Source organism: Urocampus carinirostris, chromosome 16, assembly GCF_059441175.1.
Source record: "Urocampus carinirostris isolate Australia breed hairy pipefish chromosome 16, RoL_Ucar_1.0, whole genome shotgun sequence".
In the NCBI taxonomy this organism is placed as follows: Eukaryota; Metazoa; Chordata; class Actinopteri; order Syngnathiformes; family Syngnathidae; genus Urocampus; species Urocampus carinirostris.
In genome coordinates this window covers 23,922,865-23,945,729 of record NC_142364.1, presented here as the reverse complement: position 1 = coordinate 23,945,729, position 22,865 = coordinate 23,922,865, and the positions used below count along the sequence as shown (strand labels likewise).

At 36.6% G+C, this 22,865-nt stretch overlaps 1 protein-coding gene across 10 annotated transcripts in view; it reads left to right on the top strand.

Annotated features, from left to right (window-relative positions):
- Positions 1-22,865, top strand: part of dnm1a (dynamin 1a) — a 78,653-nt gene that overhangs the window by 20,493 nt on the left and 35,295 nt on the right. For 5 of the 10 annotated variants that reach the window (XM_088356068.1, XM_088356069.1, XM_088356067.1 and 2 more), the window contains exons 13-17: positions 2,986-3,056; positions 3,141-3,192; positions 4,165-4,176; positions 8,673-8,702; positions 8,888-9,001. In XM_088356068.1, the coding sequence (XP_088212194.1) occupies positions 2,986-3,056; positions 3,141-3,192; positions 4,165-4,176; positions 8,673-8,702; positions 8,888-9,001 (279 nt within the window). The remainder of the gene's footprint in view (positions 1-2,985; positions 3,057-3,140; positions 3,193-4,164; positions 4,177-8,672; positions 8,703-8,887; positions 9,002-22,865) is intronic. The other 5 variants (XM_088356073.1, XM_088356072.1, XM_088356076.1 and 2 more) reach the window with 2 other exon arrangements.

Genomic DNA, 22,865 nt, shown 5'->3' with positions numbered 1-22,865 from the left:
GGCTGGGCTTTTTGGCCTTCTTGGTCGTTATTGTCCTCAGGAAGCCTTTATATAATAATAATAATGTATATGATTATATATCATAATGATAACTTAACAAGATGCTTCTATGTTGTTACTATTTTATTACCAGGTTAAGAATTAAACTTAAGGTTAAATGGACTCAACCACAAAAAATATAATAATAATAATTTTGCTAAAAAAATACACTGACCCATCCCTGGTGAGCTATTTTCAAAACAGGTCACAACAGGTGTCCCTAGGAGGCAATCTGGTGCCTTAAAATATTAAATTGAATTTTCTTTATTGTCATTAATTATCGTTTTTGTGAAACATTGTATGCAACAAGATTAGACATGGCACTAAAGATTGTATGGGTATTGTAGGAACTGTTACTATCGGTATCTTGTATTATATCTGGTAAGAGCAAAATCGCCCAGTGTTGCAGTGCCGATATAAGATTGGATTCAAGTGCTTGGAGTGGTCAGTTGTCGAGAGCTGTTGTACCCAATTTAGCCACCGGAGGGCGGTAGAGACCCCACAAAAGCATACTACACAAAAGCAGATGTTTAGTAATGTTGTTGGTATTTATATGGGGTTCCTTGACAAAAAAACCTAGCTAATAATATTTGTGGAGGCCTAAATTAAAACTGGGAAAACGTTCACAAAAATTGGTTTAGCCGTTTCTGCGGCCCATACAAATGTTCACAAATCGGGATTTATAAAGTAGTTTAGATTTAAATTGGATACATTTAGATTTAGATTGTGTCAATAATTGACAGGAGTGAATAACAGTCTGGAAAAATCATAATCTCAAACATTTCTTACTTAGCTGATGATTTCAAGTATCTAGTATCAAGTATTGGTCTAAAAATTGTGCTATCAAACATTCGTCTTAAAATTTCTATACATATCCATCAAATGAAAAAGCTAAAAGTTAACTGACATTTCACGGATGCTGTTCAAAATTTTACATTGTCCTTTTATTTTTTTGTTTGCAGTTATGAGCAAAGTTTGCTTCAGAAATAATGAGAGATACCAACAATTGTTGAGGTATAAACTCCAATTGAAATATAAATGTTAAACTTGCAAACTTCCTGTGTTGGTAAAATGTTTAAAAACTCGTATTGAGAATTTTACAAATAAAAAGTCAAACAACATTCCCAATGAGTTCATATGAAAACTGCTTATTGATATTATAAATTGACTCTCTTTTTCGAAAGAACTCTTGCCCGCCAAAATGCCTGTGATTGCTACTGGTGTAAAGTGTACCCTCGCAACTGTTGAGCGTTACTAATCACTAGCATTAGCAAAGCTGGCGATGAGCTATAGCCAGAAGAAACAGCAAAGTAAATTTGATCATACATAGATGTGTTAGCAGTTGTTTCTCAGGGTCACCAACCTTTTTGAAGCTGAGACCTACTTTTATGTTACCGATTAGCACAAAAGGGTACCAGTTTGTCTGAATTTTTTATATAACGTATGTTATTACAAAGTTGTTGTTACCATGTTGTAATAATGACCAGGGTTGAAATAGAATCAATCAACCACTAAGTCAAGTCAAGTCAAGTTTATTTGTTTAGCCCTTAATCACAAAGAGTCTCAAAGGGCTGCACAGACCAAATATTATTGCATGCCACAGACTATTATGACACCATCCCGTTATGTAAAACCTGCATGAGGGCAAATAATACATATATTATCAAAATAAAATATAGGTTATTCATATTCTATAGAATAGAAGTGTCTTTTAAGCTTAGATTTAAACATTTCCACTGAGGTTGCAGACCAAATCTCAAATGGAAGAGCATTCCACAGCACCGGGGCCCGAATGGAGAACACTCTCGAACCTGTGGATCTCTTCTTGGCTCTTGGGATCACTAGTAGACCAGCATTTTCAGAGCGAAGGCCCTGGACCGGAACATAGGGGGAAATTAAATCTGAAAGATATGAGGGAGCAAGTCCATGAATGATTTTATATACTACCAACAGAACCTTAAAATCACATCTTAAGCTAACAGAGAGCCATTGCAGGTTAGCTAAAATTGGGGTAATGTGATCAAACTTTCTTGTCCTAATTAAAAGCCTCGCTGCATTTTGATATTTAGAAATCAATTTTCTTAGACAATCATTGGTGCCCTATTTCTGTTTTATCTGTTGAGAAGGAAATTAATTTTTTGGGAGATGAAGTATTTGAGGAGTATCTTAGGAGTGACAAGATTGGACAGATTGAGAAATGAAATTGTGAGAGACAGAACTGGAGTAGCAGTGGAACTGAGCAAGCGTGTGGATAAGAGAGTACTCGGTTGGTTTGGACACATGGAGAGGATAGATGAGCAAATGTTGAAGAGGATCTACGGAGCAGAAGTAAATGGAAGAAGACCAAGAGGAAGGCCGCAATTGACGTGTTATGAGTGCACTGCAGGAAAGAGGTCTAAGTATAATGGAAGCTCGAGCTCTTGTTGGTGATAGGAATAAGTGGAGAGGTGTTGTGAAAGGATAGTGGGGTGTTTTTGGAAGCCTTCTAAGGGATGGGCAGGGCACCCGTATGATGCGGCAGGGGTAAACCAGTGAAAGCTGTCGGGCCCTGCTGTTTATCAGAAGAGTGTGTTGTGTCACCTGACCCGGGTGACATGGCCGCTTTCTTGTGTCCTGTTTCATCTGGAGGGACGAAAGCATGACCGACTTGGGTGCCAAGGTGCTTAACTTGTTTGGGTGTTTGGGCATTTGGGTTGGCCTTGGTCTAAAACATTTTGTGTGTGATTTTTTTTGCTACTTTTTCCCTTTTTATTTTCTTTGTATTTTTGTATGTGTTTGTCTTGCTGTCGGTCACCCCTCTCGAGGGTTATGACCAGGGTAGATAGATAGATAGATAGATAGAAAATCATTGGTTCCCTATTTCTGTTTTATCGTAGACATAACCCACACACACAATATTTTCGTTCCTCTTGCTTCTTTGTAAATGTTTCCTTTTGTTGCTTTCAGGTGCTCCTCCTGATTGACATTGAGTTGTCCTACATGAACACCAACCATGAAGACTTTATTGGGTTTGCCAAGTAGGAGACTTCTGTCGTCTGGAGCAAAATTGTTTAATTTTGGTGCCTTTCCTTTGTGCAAATGCTGTTATTTTTTCATTGAAGTGCCCAGCAGAGGATCAACCAGATGAATAAGAAGAAGGCGCCTGGTAATCAGGTAATTATGGTTGCCAAAAACGTATGCTTTTTAATGTTTTAAAATCTGAATTCTAGATTTCTGTTTAGATTTAGATTTCTTCGTGTCTAAAATATCTCATTTAGTCTTTGTAACTGTTAAACTATTTTTATTTTGCAAAATATACTTTGCAATTAATATAAAAATGACTTCTTTTTCGTTGTCAAGCAGAACCCATATTTCTTTCACAGTGCTGCCTCATTTTTTTAAATGAATCCGTTCCAGATTCGAAGTTGAGATCTAAATTAGTTGAGGTTTACATTTTTTTTGTCTATAAGAAACAATGTTAAACAAATGTATTTGTCAACATGTAAATGAATATAATACTGATATATAAATGTATTAAAATGAAAATAATACCTAATTATAAATGCGCTTCTCTACAATTTACATACCTTTCGGAGTGATGTGTAGTAAACGAATAGGACGGCCTTTTCTTCCAAGAATAACAGTCTCATCGCAATTAAATACTAAAGAACAAATTATTCGATCACGTATTTGGTTAATTTCCTTTTGTTGTACTCCAGAATGATTACAATAAACAACTTTAGTTTAGGCTCTATATTCACAGCTCTGTCAGTTCTCTGATAACTTGTCAATCTAGCCTTGCATGCTAGTCTTCTTGACACTTCCAGACACCAACAACGTGGTGGTCCGAAGTCTATTTGATCTATTTAGGCGGTGTTGGAAAACTGATGCACCACTGTATTCAATCCGATTACTGAAAGCGGGCATGTAAAAATTAACCCAAATTAGCATAGATATTTAAATATGTTTCATAAAACATGTCTGGGTCCAAAACAAAGACAATCATGCATACTATCTTACATTTGACATGATTCCTCATTTGCATGTTTTTTTTTCTTATTCTCTTTGAGCTCTCCTCTATTTGTATTTTATTTTTTTCATGTGATTGTCTTTCCTTTTCTATGTGTGACTTGGGTGCTGCTTCAGGATGAAATCATGGTGAGTAGCTACATTGGGCATGCCTGAATTAATAACTTTGTAAGATAATCTACCGAATGGCTTTGGAAATATGGCACAGTTCGGAATTGTCTGCGCATTAATATGCTTCCTGTATTACTTGAACTTGGCTGCCCCCTCTTCCCTTAATTTTTGCCATACCTTAAACTTTTTCATCATTCTAGCCATTTTCAATTTTCAATCATTGTTTTCTTAAAAAAAAAAAAATACAACAGAATTAATTACATTTAATTTAAATTAATTAATTTATTAGATTTTTAAAGAAAATAACATACAAAAATAAAAATAGAAATATTTAAAGAAAATGTGAAAAAATATTAAAAATTACTTAAAATGTTTAAAATAAATTAAAAAAACACTAGGGAAAACATTCATATACAAATATAAAAGTCATTCTGCTGACTACAAACGCTTTTAACAAAGGTATCAAACTTGCGGCCTTCAGGATTATAGTTAGAGGCCACCGCCTTAATTTAAAAGGTTGACCACTAGATGGTGCTGTATTCTGTTGTTCAATGGGAAACGAGTGCTAAAAAATACGAGTAAGAATACCAACTGCAAGGACTCAAAGAGACCATAAAATACCTTTTTTTTTTTTTTTTGCAAAGCCTTTCCAGGTTTTTTTTTTTGGTGCAGCTCTAATGGATTATGGATTTTTGTCTGCCGATTGATTTATTTTCGCATTGATATGTTTTAATTTTAGATATTTTGTGTAGGGAATTTTAAAAAGTGATATGTGAGACAAGAGGGGTGTTTTAATCAGAACCTTTTTTGTGGAATACCCGATTTGGCCGGAGGCTAGCTCCTGTGGCCCTCAAGTACATAGATTTTGAGACCCCTGTTTTATAATATATTAATAATTAATCACCACCTCTGAAATGTTTTCAATTTTTCCAATTTCACGATTTACCACATTTTTACATCGGCCATTTCTAAAATTACTTACTGGGGTCGGCAACTTGAAATTTTGCTACTCCCTGCCGCCATCTCCTGGCTTAAAGTCATGACCTCAGCTCATTTCTCAAGTACTATTAAACTCTTCTTTTTAATTTAGTTTTGGGTTTGGGTTGGCGTTTGGACTGTATTCTAATAAGGCCTTTCCTACTTTTACCATTTTCAGGCTACACTATCAAAACAACTCGGGATGAAATCACTCTCCACTCCTCCCCTTTTCCTGCGCCCTAATGTCATGCTAGTTTCGCGTACAGTGGTGCTAAGAGTAAGATAAAAGCAGATAGGCACGGTGGCAAAATACAAATGCTCTTTGAACTCACTTGGGCATTGCTAACATACACTTAATTAAAAAAATATTATACTTTCAACTTTATAAAGACACTTCAAACGAACCACTCTGCCTTCAATTAATCAAATGAATTCAATACATTGCCTATTCTAGTTCATATATATATATTATTTAGAAAATCTACACATTTTATTCACAGGATAATCAATACGCTTAAAACCTTTCAAATAGCTAAAAAGAAATGTCCTCCCTCTCTGTCTTGATTTTGTAAATGCTACCACCATACACCCCCTACCCTCAAATACATTACAGTGACAGCGTTTGACAGTTGCCATAGGAACCTTCCAGGTTGGGGTGCGTGATGGGTCATAGGTTAGAGGTGCAGTAAGCAAAGTGGTGATCTCTGCTTCCTGTTTACACGAGGATGTAGTTGGCTCTTAAAGACCCCCGAACGCTTCTGTTCTCCATCTTAACTTGACTTTTGAAAGAAGCAAAACATGCCCGTTTCCCTCCACCAACATTATGAGTGTTTACTACATGGGAAATCATTTGTCTTTTGGCCTCATTAAGAGAGGGCTTGTGCAAGTAAACATTTCGGAATTTTTTAGGAGTCTGAGATGTGAATTTCTCTTTTTCATTTCCAAAGCCACAAGGCCGTTCCAGAACACTTGAGAAGTTTGGTTTTGTCTGGCTTCCAAAGCAGTTTTATTTCCCACAGGAAATATTGGCAGCAGATATCATTCATTTCAAAGTTGTGCCGTCGCCATCTTGAAACGATTATAAAGGCAACCATGTTAAGTGTCAACACTCAGTGTTTAAATAATTGTAAAATAATGCAAAGCCTTATAAAAGTACAAAGACTGAGCACCAACGGAAGAAAATTCACACCTACCCGTTTCTCCGTACTTTTGCGAGGCTTCGTTTTGCTTAGTTTTTAACGAAAATGTGATGCACTCGGTAGGAGTTGGTCATCATCATGGAAACTGATCAAAATTGCAATTAACCTATCTTAAATAGGTTTTCAATTGTGTATAAATACAACAAGAGGATGGTGAAACTCCTAAAACAGAGAAGGATCATAACATATCAATGAATAAATATCAGGACTGAATAATTAATCATATTAACTCAATTAAATTGTCAGTCTCAAAAATTGTCAATTAGAAATTCACCAAATCGTGAAATCAAGAGTACACAATTTATGTAAAATAAATCAAAGCTGGTGATTTTAAAACAAACATTAGCTAATTTTGTTTTGCAAACAAGTGAGTCACTATATATGGGTATGTTAAGACAAGGGCAGTTAATTGAATGAATTAACTCTCAATGTTAAAATTTGTTAATTTAATAAAACACTGAGTTGTTATAATGCATTGCCACCAATCATTGATGAATTTCACAAATGTGGAATTAAAATCCTCAATTAGAAAAAGTGTCAGATCGTGAAATCGAGTGTATGAATGAGTTTTCATTTTCATTGATCAAAGCTGATGCTAATTTCCATACACTAACAAAGTACTAGTTCGTTGTGGCATTCAAGCAAGTTGGTCACAAGTTATTGATATGTCAGTTGGGGCAAAGTCGGCTCAGCAGCTGGGTTTTGGCTTGCAGCCCCATGGTGCTGAGGTTCAGGGTTCAATTCCAGCTACTGCAGCCTCCCCGTGCAGAGTTTGCATGTTCTCCCTGTGCCTGCGTGGTTTTTGTCCTGGCACTCCGGCTTCCTTCCACATTCCAAAACATGCGTGTTTTGATGGGTAATCAGTTCAGGCTGTCCCCTGCCCACTGTCTGAAGATAGCTGGGATAGCCTCTAGCACCCCCGCGACCTTAGTAATGATAAGTTGCGCAGAAAATGGATGGCTGGATAGTTGGGGCAGTTAATCAAATTAATTTGATAATTTTTTCATTTTAAAAATCGTTTAATAGGTCAAACATAGACAGATCATTCAATATCGACACCAATTCTTGAAAAAAGGATTGCAGAATTATTTAAATTTTACTCTATTTATCTATCAATTTTACAAATCACCAATGAGAAAATATGCCAAATTGTGAAATTAAGGGTACAAATTCAAGATTTTGGTTGGAACTAATTAAAGCTGGAGCTGATTTCCAAACAATAGTTAATGACTAGTTAGTTGTGTCATTCGAGCAGGTTAGTCAAAAGGTATGGGCATGTTGGGCCAGGGCAGTTATATTAAATAACTTAATTAGTTTTCTTTTTATCTTATGACGTATCATAAAATATAAACACAACTATTTCTGATTATCATCACTGTACAATTGATCAAATTAACTCAACTAATCTGTCATTTTAAAAATCTTCAATTTGAGAGTTTGCCAAATTGTAAATTCTAGAGTAAGAATTTAAAGTTTGATTTGAGTTAATCAAAGCTGGTGTTAATGTAAAAACACTAATTAAGAATTAGTCAGTTGTGGCGTTCAATAAGTTACTCTTAAATTATTGCTATGTTAGGTGGAGCAATTAATCCAATTAATTTGATTAATTTGTCATTTTAAAATCGTCATCTTGAGATTTTGCGAAATTGAAGGTAGGAATTTCAGAGTAAAATTTGAATAATTCAAAGCTGGTGCTGTTTCTCAAGCACTAGTTAGTAACTAGTTAAAAAGGCATTCAAGAAGGTTAGTCACATGATATGGGTGGCTTTATTTTATTGATGTATTTCTTTATTGTTTCTAGAGCTATAACAGTGCACTTCCTGTTAAAAGTGGATCAAATGTGTTGTTGTAATCCATAAAAAATATTCCAATAAAAGTTCAGTTGGGATTTATTGTATCCATTTTTTTAAAACACTAAATGTCCAGACTGAAGATAAAATTGTGTTTTGCCTATATTGCACTAGTGAATAAAATGCAGTTGGTGATAAATCTGGTCAACAACTACCAACATTCGAATTCCACATAGAAATATTCAGAATAACTATACCTGAATTATTTGGCTCCTTAAAAAAATAAAAATAATGATACTAATGTGTTTGGCATATTGCACTTCAATGTTGAATCATACTGTTGCATGGTTTGAAAGTAAGCGTTTTTTTACAACTTCAACTCCTTGCTAATGCTTGCCATCCCAGCAGCCTGCTATGACATGCAGTCTTTTGACAAGAATGGCATACTCTATTAATAAGACACAAAAACTGTATATTCACTTGGCCTCATGCATAAAGAAGCCTCGTTGGCTTTGAGTTGTAACCTTCTCTCCACATTCTCATTCAGCCGGAGAGAGGAGTTAACGATCGGTTCAAGGTAAACCATCTCACATCACCTAATGTGTGTATTTTTAACAGAGGCACATTTAGTGAGTGTATACCAGTAGATAGTATTTTGATTGTAGTTTTTTCCTGGTGTTCCTTATGTTGCGTTTGTTGAGCGTCCATTCACATAGTGTTTGACAGAATTGCCGTTACATTTTCTGTCCGTCCGTCGCCCAGGTGATCCGGAAGGGATGGCTGACCATCAACAACATCGGCATCATGAAGGGTGGAGCCAAGGAGTACTGGTTTGTCCTCACCGCCGAGTCGCTGTCCTGGTACAAGGATGATGAGGTGACTTGTTTTACTCGCATACACCAGAAGTATTTGTATTTTTTTTGTTTGTTGATTTGTTTTCAATCGTGTTGCAACAAAACGAGCAAATCACCTGAAAAGAAAAAGGGGACGACCCATCTCCAAAATAACTTGGGATGCTTCTTCTAACAATTATTTAAACAAATTATCTTATCTCACAGCATTAAGACATTCATTTGATAGTCCATTTTAAATTATCACATTGTTTGAATCACAATATATTTGACCCACTCAGCCGAAATAGTTGCAACGTTCTATTTTTAGTTACAGGCTGTTAATGGAGAGAGAAAAAAACTAAGAAAATCATGGAAAACAAAACATTATTTTACATGTCTTGCTATTTTGAAAGATATGGCATCCAAAAACACTGTATCCGAGCTTAATATTCCACATAAATACCAAAAGTAACAAAAACAGTGATTCAAGTTCAATATTTCTGATTTTAGAAAACAAAACTAAAGTTATTTTATTGTGTTTTAATGGGCTAATATGTATTTTAGTCTAGTCTAATTCTTATTTTATGTGTACGAATGCCTCCGTTAAAATTAAACTTTGAATTAGACAATCCCTTTATCAGTAAAAACATTTGATTGGCATCACACCAAAAAAGCACACAGAAGTAAAACTTTAAATGTAATTTTTTTGAGGTTTTTGATCAGAAAAAGGGTAGACTGAAGGCCGTAATTTAAATGGGCATATCTTAAAAGTATTTCATCATAAAGCTTTGACTATGGTATCATTTTCAAGCTCACTTCTTATACTTCCAAAAAACCCAAATGTGATATGTGCCTCACTGTGTCTCATTTCAGTAGATCAGGTCACATATACTGAGCAGTAAAAAGTAGTTTTTTTTTTTACTTTTGCTGTCGTTCGCCCTAAGACAAATGGTGATTTTCACGTGAGATATTATTTTAATATGTAGACTTGTTGACTCTTTAATTTTGGTCTTTTTTTCAAAATGGCAAGCTTCTACAATAGGTTGGAAACTCGTAGCAAAACAGATGGTGGTCTCTTGACTCCTCACGGGAGTTGATAACAGAACTCGATGAGGTCTTCATTTACAGTTATATTTAATGTTCTCAGTTAAGAAATCTCGTGATGAGCCACTGTCATGCTGAATCTTTACTCCTATGATGATTTCAATATTGAGAAGAGCACATTGCTCAAAATCATCTGCCTTATGTTGTAGAATTTTAATCTGATTTTCCATTTATTTACGTTGCTGTTGATTTCCGTTTATAATCTGTCACTGTGGCTCGATTTCCTCTTTGATTTTTTTTTTTTTTCGTTTCTTCCCCCAAATCTCCCAACTCCTTTTTTATTTAAGTAATTTTGTTCAGCATTTTCTCCATTCTGCAGTCCGTCTTTTGCATTTTTCTTTTCATTTCACTTCATAATTATACTCTCAATCCTTCCAAAGCTGATTTTAATAGGTCCATCTCATAGGCTTTCCTTGCTTTGGACATTTTCTGTTGTGATATTTAAGTGTTTTTGGAAGGAAGGAAAAAAAAATCCAACTGCAATGAGATTAGAAGTGTCACATCAGATTGAACACGTAATAAAATAATTAAAAGTTAAAGATAAAAAGTAGAGTGCATCATTTGTGACGGAATAATTGTTTTTATAACATGTATTAACAAGAGGTCTCAAAATTAATGGATCCAAATCTCCTCCAGCACCGGATGTTAGATTTTGGGCTAAATCTGGTCTGGTCCGTTTTTAGATGTTTGTTCTAAAATAGACATTTAAAATAGTTTTGTAATTAGCCAATATTACACAGACCAACTGTTGGCCTAAAATAGTTAGTGTTTATATTCTGTCAAACGCGTTCCAAATTTAGCTGCCAAAAAATGCATTTTCATAGTCTTTGGGAAAAAAAAAAAATTTTTTTCAATATTCAACCAGACAAAGATGGCGTTTGGATGTAACTTAACTATATTTTGCTCTCTGGGATCTGCTCCTGTAAGAATGCATTCAGGACAAAAATTATATAAAAAAACAGAAAGAAAATTAAATCAAATAAGAAAAATAACAATATAAGTCAGTTTTGCTCTGAATGCAGATAATTCTGCTCAGTTTTAAATGCTATTTTGACTTATTTTTCACAATATTTATTTGTCAATACCCCACACTTAAAAAAGTTTTGTTAAACTTTGAGAAAAACAATAAAATATAATAATGTAGTAGAAAAAATATCTATACATATATACTAGGCAAATAACAATAGTTTTTCTGTGCTTTTAAGAAAAAATATTTGCGTTATTTGAATCAAAAGCTATTTTAAATTAATATATCGAGCTGTAACTATTTATAGAACAATAAGATATACATTTAACTTTTTATTATTACCGTCTATTGGGCTGTGTGCATTAAAAATCTGTCCGTTATTTTGTCATTGTCTAATTTTCCAGGAATCGAGAAGTTCTATGAAGTTTTTGTAATTACTGCAACTTAAATACCTCAGTTTTTGTTAAATATAATGTCTGAACTACCCTGAAAGAAATTAGATCGTATGCATGTAAGGTAAGTAAACACTTAACGCCATGTGAATGAATCAAATAAAAGTGCACCCAAACTTCAGCCAAGAGAAATATTTCTGTTACATTAATTTCTTCCACCAGTCATTCGTATTTTATTTTTTTTCCGCGCTGTGCTCCAAAATTTTATTTTAGCTTCTCTCTGTAGCATTCTTGGTCAAAATGCTGTGCTTTTCTTTTTTTCTTTTGCGAGCATTCGTGCCAACCCTTTTTCCGATTTGTCATAGAAAGGTCCCGTGATGCTTTGTAGAACCCTTCGGAGCTAGTCTTACTGTCTCCAGGATGTAGCCACAGAAGCCAATGTGTGTCTGTGTGCTCGCGTGAGTGTGTGTGCAATTGTGCGCTTGCATATATGTGTATGTGTATGCATGTGTTTGTATGTAAAAGAGAAACTTTTTTTTTTTTTTTTAAGAGCCGGGACCCCCCAACATGTCAGACACCAAAAGCTGGCACCCACATGTGCATACCAGAGCCCCTACTCCATAACCCCAGCTCCTTTGGCCTTCCCTGCTCCCAATTACACACATACACACACATGCATACAAGCTCAAACCTAATCTGCTTCTAATAAACATACTTCATTTCAAAGGGGGTGCACGAGGCTAGCCTAACAGGACGTGAGGTTGAGAGTTTCTGTCTTTTGTTAGCCGGTACCGTACACGTAACCAGGACCATGTGAAAGGTAAAAGGAACGTGGTGTGGAGGGGGTAGGTACAAGGTAGATGTGGTTACAATACTTTTTGTATTTTTTTCTCTGCCTCAGCTTCCTTTTTTTTGCCAAGGAAGGCGTACATCGTTGAGTGGGATCAGTTGATTTTCTTCGTCATTTATCTTTGGTATGAATGTCAAAATGTACCCACAAGATTTAATTATCCGTTCATCCACTTTCTGACCCGTTTATCCTCACCTGAATTGCGGGGAATAAATAATTAATAAAAAAAAAGCATTTCTCTCTAATCATGATCAAAGGTATAAGAAATGTTCGATGCCACCTTATCTAGACCACTACTCACTCTTGATGACATCAATATAATACTAGATATTGATTCTATTTGTCCCCCCTCCCAGCCTCCAAAAGGTTGATATTTTGAACAATATATCTCACATGTTTTAAGGTACATTGTGTGCTATTTAGCTGCTCCTAGTGGTAAAAAAAAAACATTCATTAAAAAAAAAACAACTATTGATTTAAATAATAAGCAAAAGCGCATATCTAAAAATACTCGTCAGTCAAGATATTTGCATTTCATTTACATAACACAAGCTTCTCCTAGAGAGAGCTCACAAAATTTTCCACCATCTTGGGATCCCGAATACATAGTCAAGTCTATTCTAGTCAAGTTTATTTGTATAGCCCTTAATCACAAAAAAGTCTTAAAGGGATTTTTTTTTACATATACATTGACAGGGATTTGCTTTTCCAATGTCCATCTGGATTGTGAAACGGGTAAAACTGGCAGTGAAACTAAGCAGTTCCGTTTAAGTTTTTATCAAGACTATTCTGCGCACAATTGAGGAACAAAAAAAAGTTGTTTGATTCACAAATACAAATGGCCGAGAATCTCTTTTGTACTAGGATGGCCGGTTATGACCAAAACAAAACTTTAGAGGTAGTCAAAAACTCCCTACTTTACATGGCCCCTTTTTGAGGTTTCTTAATGTCCTCATGCTGAGGTTCTGAGTTTTTCCTTGCCCTCATGTAGGTTTTAGATCTGGGGATGATCTATGAATAGTCTGTAGTCTGTGCGTTTCATCTGGGGGGACGAAAGCATGACCTCCTTAGGTGCCTAACTTGTTTGGGAGTTTGGGCATTTGGGTTGGCCATGGTCCGAAAACATTTTTGTGTGTTTTTTTTTGCTATTTTTTTCCCTTTTTTATTTTCTTTGTTATTGTATGTGTTTGTCTTGCTGTCGTTCACCTCTCTTGAGGGATATGACCAAGGTAGATGGATAGATAGATCTGTACAATGCATTATTTTGCTACATTACATTAATATTTGCCTGAGCACAAATTCTACAAATAAGGTGTACTTACTGAATACTATTTTGTTTATTTTCTTGGTTTTATCCGGGGTATGGATTACAAAAAGTTTATATCCCCCACTGTACAGCAACTTCACTGCGATACCCACCTCAGAAACAGATTTATAACTTTTATTTATAGGGATGTTCATTATCACGTTTTCAAAATGATACAGATACCCAGATCCAGAGTATTCAGCAATAACATAGAGCAATACCAATAGTGAATACCATTCCCTTCCTCTGCTCAAAAAATGTATGTACTTGTGCGGCCGCGATCCATTATCCTCAATTCGATATTTCTGTTTCTTGGGTGAAGGAGGCACTTTTTTGGGAAGAGTGCTTTTCTGACTTGCCTAAAATGTAATGCAATTTTGGCCACGATCCATTATCCTCAATTTGATATTGCTGTTTGTGGGGGAAGAAGAATGCACTTTTGTTGGGAGGCGTTTTGTTCTGACCCGCCTAAAATGTAATGCACAGTTGTGGCCGCGATCCACTATCTGAGGTCGACTATTGCTAAGAGCAGGGCCTGGCAGAGTGATTTTTTTTTTCCAGTTCCGGCAGCTGAAGCGTGCCATTTTGGCCTGCTTGAAACAATCTCTTCTGTTTAGGAGTTATTATCCCGACTCGACTATTGCTGAACAGGGACCAAAATAGCAAATTTGTGACGTGCGTGGCGGCTTTCTTTTTCTGTCCTGTCCGCTTAAAATGAACAGCCCCCATTCGGCCATGATACATTATCCGTGGTCGACTATTGCTGGTACCAGAGGTTGGCAGTGTGCATTTTCAACATGGGGGGACCCAGTTTTGCGGATTTTCACAATTTGTGGGGGGATTCTGGTCCCTATTAACTGCAATTAGGGATAGCAATAAAATAAAAGTGACTAAGTTTAATTCACTGCAAAGTTATATTTGTCACTTATCACAACCTTTGCTTTCAAAAATGCACAGACAGTCCTTAAAAGATTTCATGGGTCATAAAAAGCCCACAAGGCTCTGGTTGCCCACCCAAAGGCTTACAAAGATTGGTTTGGGTGCTGCCTTTCCCATTTGTGCATTATTTTTATTGTTTTTAGTTTTTTTTTAGTTTTCACAGAACACATTCCGAGGTTGGGAGTTACTTTACTATCCAACAAACTTCGGGTTAAACACACTGACAAAAAAAGCCACTTATAGCTCTTCGAATAAAGAAATTCAAGAACGTTTATTGGCCGGCCTCTTGTCATGGGGAAAACCCTCAATGTAGTCTGGCATGACAGCACACACTAACTAAAACATCCTGGCACGGCTTGTTGGTTTGGATCTTGTTATTACATTATGTCTATGTGTGTGAGCGTGTGTTTATTTATACTGTACGAGCATTCGTGTGCATGATTCAAAGTCTCCTGGTCCGTATTACCGAAGGACGTGCCGATTGTGTGAATCGGACGTCTGAGTGTGGTGAGAAATAAAACGTATTGGGAAACAAAAAAGAAATGAGCATAACAGAGCCTCATGACTGATTGTATAAGCTTCTAACACAAGCAGGATTTATTTGTTTGTGCAAATTCATTCGTTCTCACTTTACCGTATCGACGTGAATTGAATGGAAAACTCTTTTTTTTTTCTCTCTTTCAAGTCTTCTATTACATATTTATCCTAGAGTGCCATGTCTAATCTCATTGTAAACAATTTACACTACACTGTTAGCAACGGCAATAAAGACGATTCAAATTGTAGTCACCAGTTTTAGTAATTTTTTGAATTTATACCATGTTCTGACGCATTTTTATAACATTTCGAGAATATATTCTGTTTATAGTGTGTCAAGTTTTAGTCAACTATAAGCAAAATATTCTTATTCAACTAGTTTCAGTCAATATCTACTTAATTTACTAATAATTTTTGTCAGGACAACCATTTCAAACTAAAGATAAGTAGCCTTCCACCAGGTAATTCCAGGATTTTAAAAAGATGCATTTTATTGAACTGATGCTTTTTTAAAGATGATATTTTCTGAATTTGAATCTTTTGATAATAAACTCATTCACGACCAATCGACGGCTAAGGACATCAATAATACAATATTTACTGTACCTAGGGGGCAATAAATGATTAAAAAGTGTTATAGTTAAAAAATACTTCACCAGGAAGTATCCATTTTGTTAGTGCAGTAACAAAAACTACCTAGTCAATTGTTTAGAGCAGGAATGTCCAAAGTCTGGCCTGGTAGCCAGATACGGCCCGTGATCAAATCTCTACTGGCCAGCGGCCTCAGTCATAAATTAATAATATGAGGCCCGCGGGTAATATTGACCGCTGTGTAAAATAAATTTGTACCCAAAAAAATAAATGACGATTTTACTAGATGATGGCAGTACCCCTTTGGCCACCTTGCCCATGACTTTCTGTGAGAATTTTAGTCCACCCCATTTCCGGCATGGCGACTGTAAATAAAAAAAGGAAAGTTGACTCTGAGGGGCCACCGCTTTCAGGAAAAGTGGAAATTGGATTCTCTTTTTTTATAATCCAAAACAACTGTGTCTGCCTAAATTGCCAAGAGACTAGCTGTTTTCAAAGTATATAATATTAAGAGGCACTGCCAGACCTAACATGCTGATTAACACAAGCTAACTGGAAACAAATGCTGTGAAAAGGTAAATCAACTGAAAGCTGTTTAAACAGCTCAGCAGCACTTTTTTACCAGACCCCACGAGTCAAAAAAACATTCGACAAAGGGGAGCTACGAGGTCATGACGCTGAGCGCTAAATACTTCAAACCTTTCATGGAGGGTGAATTTATTAATTACTGTTTAAAAAATGCCTGACTGAATAGTCGGCCCTCATACATTTTCAGCTCACCAAATCCATCCCACTTTCCGAAAAGTTTGGACACCCCTGGTCCAAACACATTATAATATCCATTTTATCCTTTCTTTTCGGGAACCAACATTTCGGTAGATTTTTATCCAGTTTTTATTTTGTGAACTACATATATTTGTTAGTCAATAAAAATGTATTGTAATTCTAGTACTATTGTTTTCCTTGTTAAATGTTTTATTTTACCTTGTTTGTTGCCTTTTTTGTCCAGTGAAAAATGTTTTTTCAAACAAAATGTTGTTTTATTAATACAATTAACAGCACTCCTCTAATTTATTTACCAAGCACACCTACGTCTATTGTTGTTATTGTTATTTGAACAGAACCAGAAATAACTTCTCATGAAGTCCGTCTAGATGTGCACAAAAAAGTTGACATTTTGTAAACAAATCTTACTTTAAAGATTTTTTATAGTGAATTTGCATGTTTGGATTTTAAAGTCAATCACTGCCAATGGAGGCTGCAGTATTCAATGATGCATTTTTGATAGGCTGGTTTAAAAATGTTTTCATCATAAAAGAAAATACTTTTTTTTAGAAGTAAGAATCATTTTTTGTATATGGTGCAGTAACTGTAATTGTTCAAACACATTTGCTTTCAAATTTTGGATTGTTTAAAAAAGTAGTTTAGATAGACATTGCACATGGATTTTATGATTTAAGCAACTTGTTTAATTTGTCGGAGAAAATTGATGAATCCCTTCATCCGTCTCTCCCTCTGTTCTTGCTGGATACATGTAATTTTCTGGTGGTTTGGCTTTGGGTTTCACAACATGTTGTTCATTAGTTTAAAAAAGGGGCTGTGTTACGGGAATTCCTTTTCTGTGCTATGTGTTTTTACGAATTCCGCCTCTAATTTGCTGAAACTTATATGTGGCACTTCCCTTGACGTCCCACTTTTAGTTGTGTAGGGACTTGCTAATGAGCGTCTCATTCTATTGGACTGCACATGTATGTTTGTGTGCACAAGTGTGCAGCCTGGGTTTCCCTGATGCCGCTGTAAAGCCGCCAAAAGCCAAGTGATCCCAGCAGTAAACATCCTAAGGGAGAGAGGGTGGGCTTGCATCACCCCCAAATGTCTTCTCTGAAGTCTGGGTCTGTCTGTGTGTGTGTGTGTGTGTGTGTGTGTGTGTGTGTGTGTGTGTGTGTGTGTGTGTGTGTGTGTTTGTGTGTGTGTGTCCACCCCTGTGCTTTAAATGGAAACAGGCCTGCTGGTTTGTGGGTTTTTTATGCTACTCAAAGGTGGGACACCATGTTTGCATTGGTTTTGTGTCTTGGGGGGATAGTCAAAACCCTATGCAAGGGCCAAATGGCTGCCCACCCTCTTCTGGGGTAAATGTAGTGTCAAACCAGCAAAGGGAGGCGGTTGGTGGTGTATTTTGATTTAAACATGACATATCTTGATCTTTTTGGGGGGAATTGGGAGTTCTCCAAACAAATAAAAATAAACCGGTCAATGATAGAGGAGCTGCGCCTCACATTTTTGTGTGCTTGCTGCTCAGTTTGCGGTCATTCAAGGCGGGGACGTAATTGCATGTGTTGGTCACTTTGGAGTTTTCTATTCATATACCGCGTGGGTGAGCCTTTCCTGGCTCCTAAATTTAATTATAATATATATATATATTTTTTTGCATGTGTTTTTGTGGAGAAAAACTTGATGATTTTGAACGATGGGAAATAAATGAAATAAAAAATATGCTCACTCCCAAAAAAATTGTTCCACTGGCAGAATACTTTGCTAATGTTATTATCATATTTAACTTTATTTTCTGCGTAATGGAAACATAGTCAGCTAGAATAAGAAAAAAATGATAAAAAATAAAACAAAATAAATTTACTTTAACACTTTATTATTTCACTTGTTTCCCTACTATTTTTTTCTTCTGAACTCACCGATAGGAATTTTTACAAAGAAACTGCTGAAACGATTTACCTCATGAAAATGATACCATAATAAAATAATTATAATTGACGATATGGCATAATACAATAAAAGAATGTATATATTTTTTTTAAATGGGAATACAAATAAAGTATTCTTATTTATATTATTAAGTACCAAAAGAATAAAGAATAATAATACTAATATGAATACAAAACTCCAAATAATGTTGGAGTTTTTAAGGGAGATTTTTTTTCATTTCACCTCTTACAAAATAAGGCAAACCTACAAGGTTTGCAAATAATATTTAATTTCAATCGATATAGTTAACACTGGCATTCTAAAATAAGTAAAAATAAATACAAATTAAACACACCACGTTGATTTATCTTTATGTAAAATCAACCCCTCCAAAAAAATGATGTCACTGATCTTACTCAAAAAAATAATATACTTTTTTGTATTTCCACAAATCCTCCAAAAGGATACTTTTGCTGTGCTACAGATGTTGAAAAATGTCATATAACAATTAAAGAAAAGGAGATTCATCTTTATTATTAATTTCTGAACATGTTATACAGTACACACTCTTTGATTGAATAACATCACGATCATCAATACATAGTGTAAATCCTTTAAAGAATTATAAGGTCCGTTCAGAATCGCTCCAATCAAGTCCTTTGGCTTCTTCATTCGGGCTGAGGCTGGTTTTGGAGCATCAATCTTGGTCCTGTGCTTCCCCAGGCCAGCCTAACCAATGTGCAGACTACTGTACAACCACTACTTCCTGAACAGGTAGTCTGAACACTGGGCGGGCGGGCCGGGCTAGAAGGATGCTGAATATAGTTCTTTATGTAATATATATATATATATATATATATATATATATGAACTCACCTTAACTCATTATGAGGTACATTGGATAAAGGGGGAGGGGGTCAGGATAGGTGAGACGGAGGTGATAGCCTCTGATTGGCAGAACATGAGACACCCCGCTGTGAAGCGCATTCCAGACATCTGTGCAAGGGAAACAAGTTATAAGCCCATCTAGTTCTCTCACCTTCGCTGAAAAGTTTGCATCTCTAAAAAACGACTGGTTCCAATCCTCGAGTTTGCCCTTGATCGGCGTTGGAGCGTCTCTTCTCCGCATTTTGTGGCTCCTCATCTTCTGTAAATGAGTTATCCCGGAATTGAAGACTTGCCCATATTTGTCAAGTCAAAAAAGAAAGGGTAAGAAATGGGACTCCACTACGTCCACCTTGCTTGAGGCTTGACGTGGCAAAGGACTGACCAACAACAAGTTTTCCCTCCAGGAGACAGAAGGAGGAAAATGGGCAAGCGGCAAAGAGAGAGAAGATAGGGAAAGAGAAAGAGGAGGAGCTCCCCCATCTCCCATTTCATTTCCCCCCATTCTCTTTCCCTTGCACACTGTTTCTGATTTGTCTACAACACATGCACACCCCTCCCCTTTAAATCCATCACTGCCACCCTCTCAGCCATCGTCGGCATCCAAGGAGAAAGTACAAGTTCAAAGGTGAACAGGAAGTAAAGGTGCTGTGGGGGGGTTAAAGTTTGTTTTTTTTTTTTTTTTTTTGCAAAGTTAGTCATGCTCCATCCAGGTTACTTTATCCGATCAGTGGCACAGGATGGATGGATGAAGGGAAGCATGGATGAGAGAAAAAGCCGGGGAAGGAATGTCTGCGTTTTTTTGGGGTAAGGATGAGGAGGCCTCATAATAACTCCAGATGTGCGGCCCTGTGGTCTCCATAGAGTGCTCACTCCCTCTGTTTTTGCTTCTAAAGCCGATTTCCTCTTGCTGTCAGGGTAGAATAAAGAAGCCTTTATGCAGACCCTTGCTATGCACATGTGCAAGGAGAAAGGGGGACTAACATATATAAGGGGCTAAATCAGAACCAGAACAAATGAATGTCCACATACAGTGCCGCGCTAAAGTCTTTGACTTGTTGTTTTAGTAACGCGATAATCATCGCGTAAAGTTGGGCCCAGACGCAGCCAGTTATAAGTTCAGCGTAGCAGATTTCGATTCAAAACAAGCATGTGGTTGAAGTACTTTAATTTGACAGATTTCGGAAAAATATTACCTTGAGTTTATATATTATTATCTGTGCTCCATTTTTAAGTTTAGATTTGTGATTGAAAATTAAAATGTTTTGATCATATGACACATGGACAACAATACACATTATTTGAGGTGGCTAATGACAGCTTAAAATGGCTTTTGGGCCCAAAAAATTGTCAGAAGTGCTCTGGCCAAATACTTCTGATGAGTTTATCTGTCCGTAGACACTCAATATAAGAAGAGAATACAGGGAGTGCAGAATTATTAGGCAAATGAGTATTTTGACCACATCATCCTCTTTATGCATGTTGTCTTACTCCAAGCTGTATAGGCTCGAAAGCCTACTACCAATTAAGCATATCAGGTGATGTGCATCTCTGTAATGAGAAGGGGTGTGGTCTAATGACCTCAACACCCTATATTAGGTGTGCATAATTATTAGGCAACTTCCTTTCCTTTGGCAAAATGGGTCAGAAGAGGGACTTGACAGGCTCTGAAAAGTCAAAAATAGTGAGATATCTTGCAGAGGGATGCAGCACTCTTTAAATTGCCAAGCTTCTGAAGCGTGATCATCGAACAATCAAGCGTTACATTCAAAATAGTCAACAGAGTCGCAAGAAGCGTCTAGAAAAACCAAGGCGCAAAATAACTGCCCGTGAACTGAGAAAAGTCAAGCGTACAGCTGCCAAGATGCCACTTGCCACCAGTTTTGCCATATTTCAGAGCTGCAACATCACTGGAGTGCCCAAAAGCACAAGGTGTGCAATACTCAGAGACATGGCCAAGGTAAGAAAGGCTGAAAAACGACCACCACTGAACAAGACACACAAGCTGAAACGTCAAGACTGGGCCAAGAAAAATCTCAAGACGGATTTTTCTAAGGTTTTATGGACTGATGAAATGAGAGTGAGTCTTGATGGGCCAGATGGATGGGCCCGTGGCTGGATCGGTAAAGGGCAGAGAGCTCCAGTCCGCCTCAGACGCCAGCAAGGTGGAGGTGGGGTACTGGTATGGGCTGGTATCATCAAAGATGAGCTTGTGGGGCCTTTTCGGGTTGAGGATGGACTCAAGCTCAACTCCCAGTCCTACTGCCAGTTTCTGGAAGACACCTTCTTCAAGCAGTGGTACAGGAAGAAGTCCGCATCCTTCAAGAAAAACATGATTTTCATGCAGGACAACGCTCCATCACACGCATCCAAGTACTCCACAGCGTGGCTGGCAAGAAAGGGTCTAAAAGAAGAAAAACTAATGACATGGCCTCCTTGTTCACCTAATCTGAACCCCATAGAGAACCTGTGGTCCCTCATCAAATGTGAGATTTACAAGGAGGGAAAACAGTACACCTCTCTGAACAGTGTCTGGGAGGCTGTGGTTGCTGCTGCACGCAATGTTGATCGTGAACAGATCAAAGCACTGACAGAATCCATGGATGGCAGGCTTTTGAGTGTCCTTGCAAAGAAAGGTGGCTATATTGGTCACTGATTTGTTTTTGTTTTGTTTTTGAATGTCAGAAATGTATATTTGTGAATGTTGAGCTGTTATATTGGTTTCCCTGATGAAAATAAATAATTGAAATGGGTATACATTTGTTTTTTGTTAAGTTGCCTAATAATTATGCACAGTAATAGTCACCTGCACACACAGATATCCTCCTAAAATAGCTAAAACTAAAAAAGCCCCACTCCAACTTCCAAAATATTCAGCTTTGATATTATTGAGACTTTTGGGTTCATTAAGAACATGGTTGTTGTTCAATAATAAAATTAATCCTCAAAAATACAACTTGCCTAATAATTCTGCACTCCCTATATATTAATTATATCAATAGATTATGAACTTGCAAGGAGAACAGGAGAAGCTCCAAAAATCCATCCGTCCATTATCTGCACCTTTCATCCTCAGTTGGGTCGCATGGGTGCTGGGGCCCCAAACAGCCAATAAGAAATTCCTACCTGTTATCAAACCCGTTCCTTACCCATTTTCTTTGAAAAGGGTGTGAAAATCAAAGAACAGCAAAATGGTTGGCTGATAATGACAATGATGTAAACCAGGCTTTGGGAACCTATGGCTCGTCAGCCATGTGTGGCTTTTTTCATGAGTACCCATGGCACGAAGATAAAACGGAATTTGTTATGACATTCTAAGCTGATTTCCGCATGAACAAAGTCAAGACTACATTAATCTTGATATTTATATGTATAATATATATATATATGCCAAATCTAACCTGCAACAATCACAATACAAACCATTACATTCCTCATTCCTCTTAACTGCAAAATAATGTAAATGAATCAATCTTTTTATCAGCATGAACGAGAATCAATCTTTTCCTCATGTTATGTTCGCTTGAATCGAGACTCTTAAGGAAATACAACATGATGTAGTGACTGTCATCACGACACATTTTCCTTGTTCCCCTTAGCAAAACATGTTGCTCTTTATAAATATTAGAGTAATTA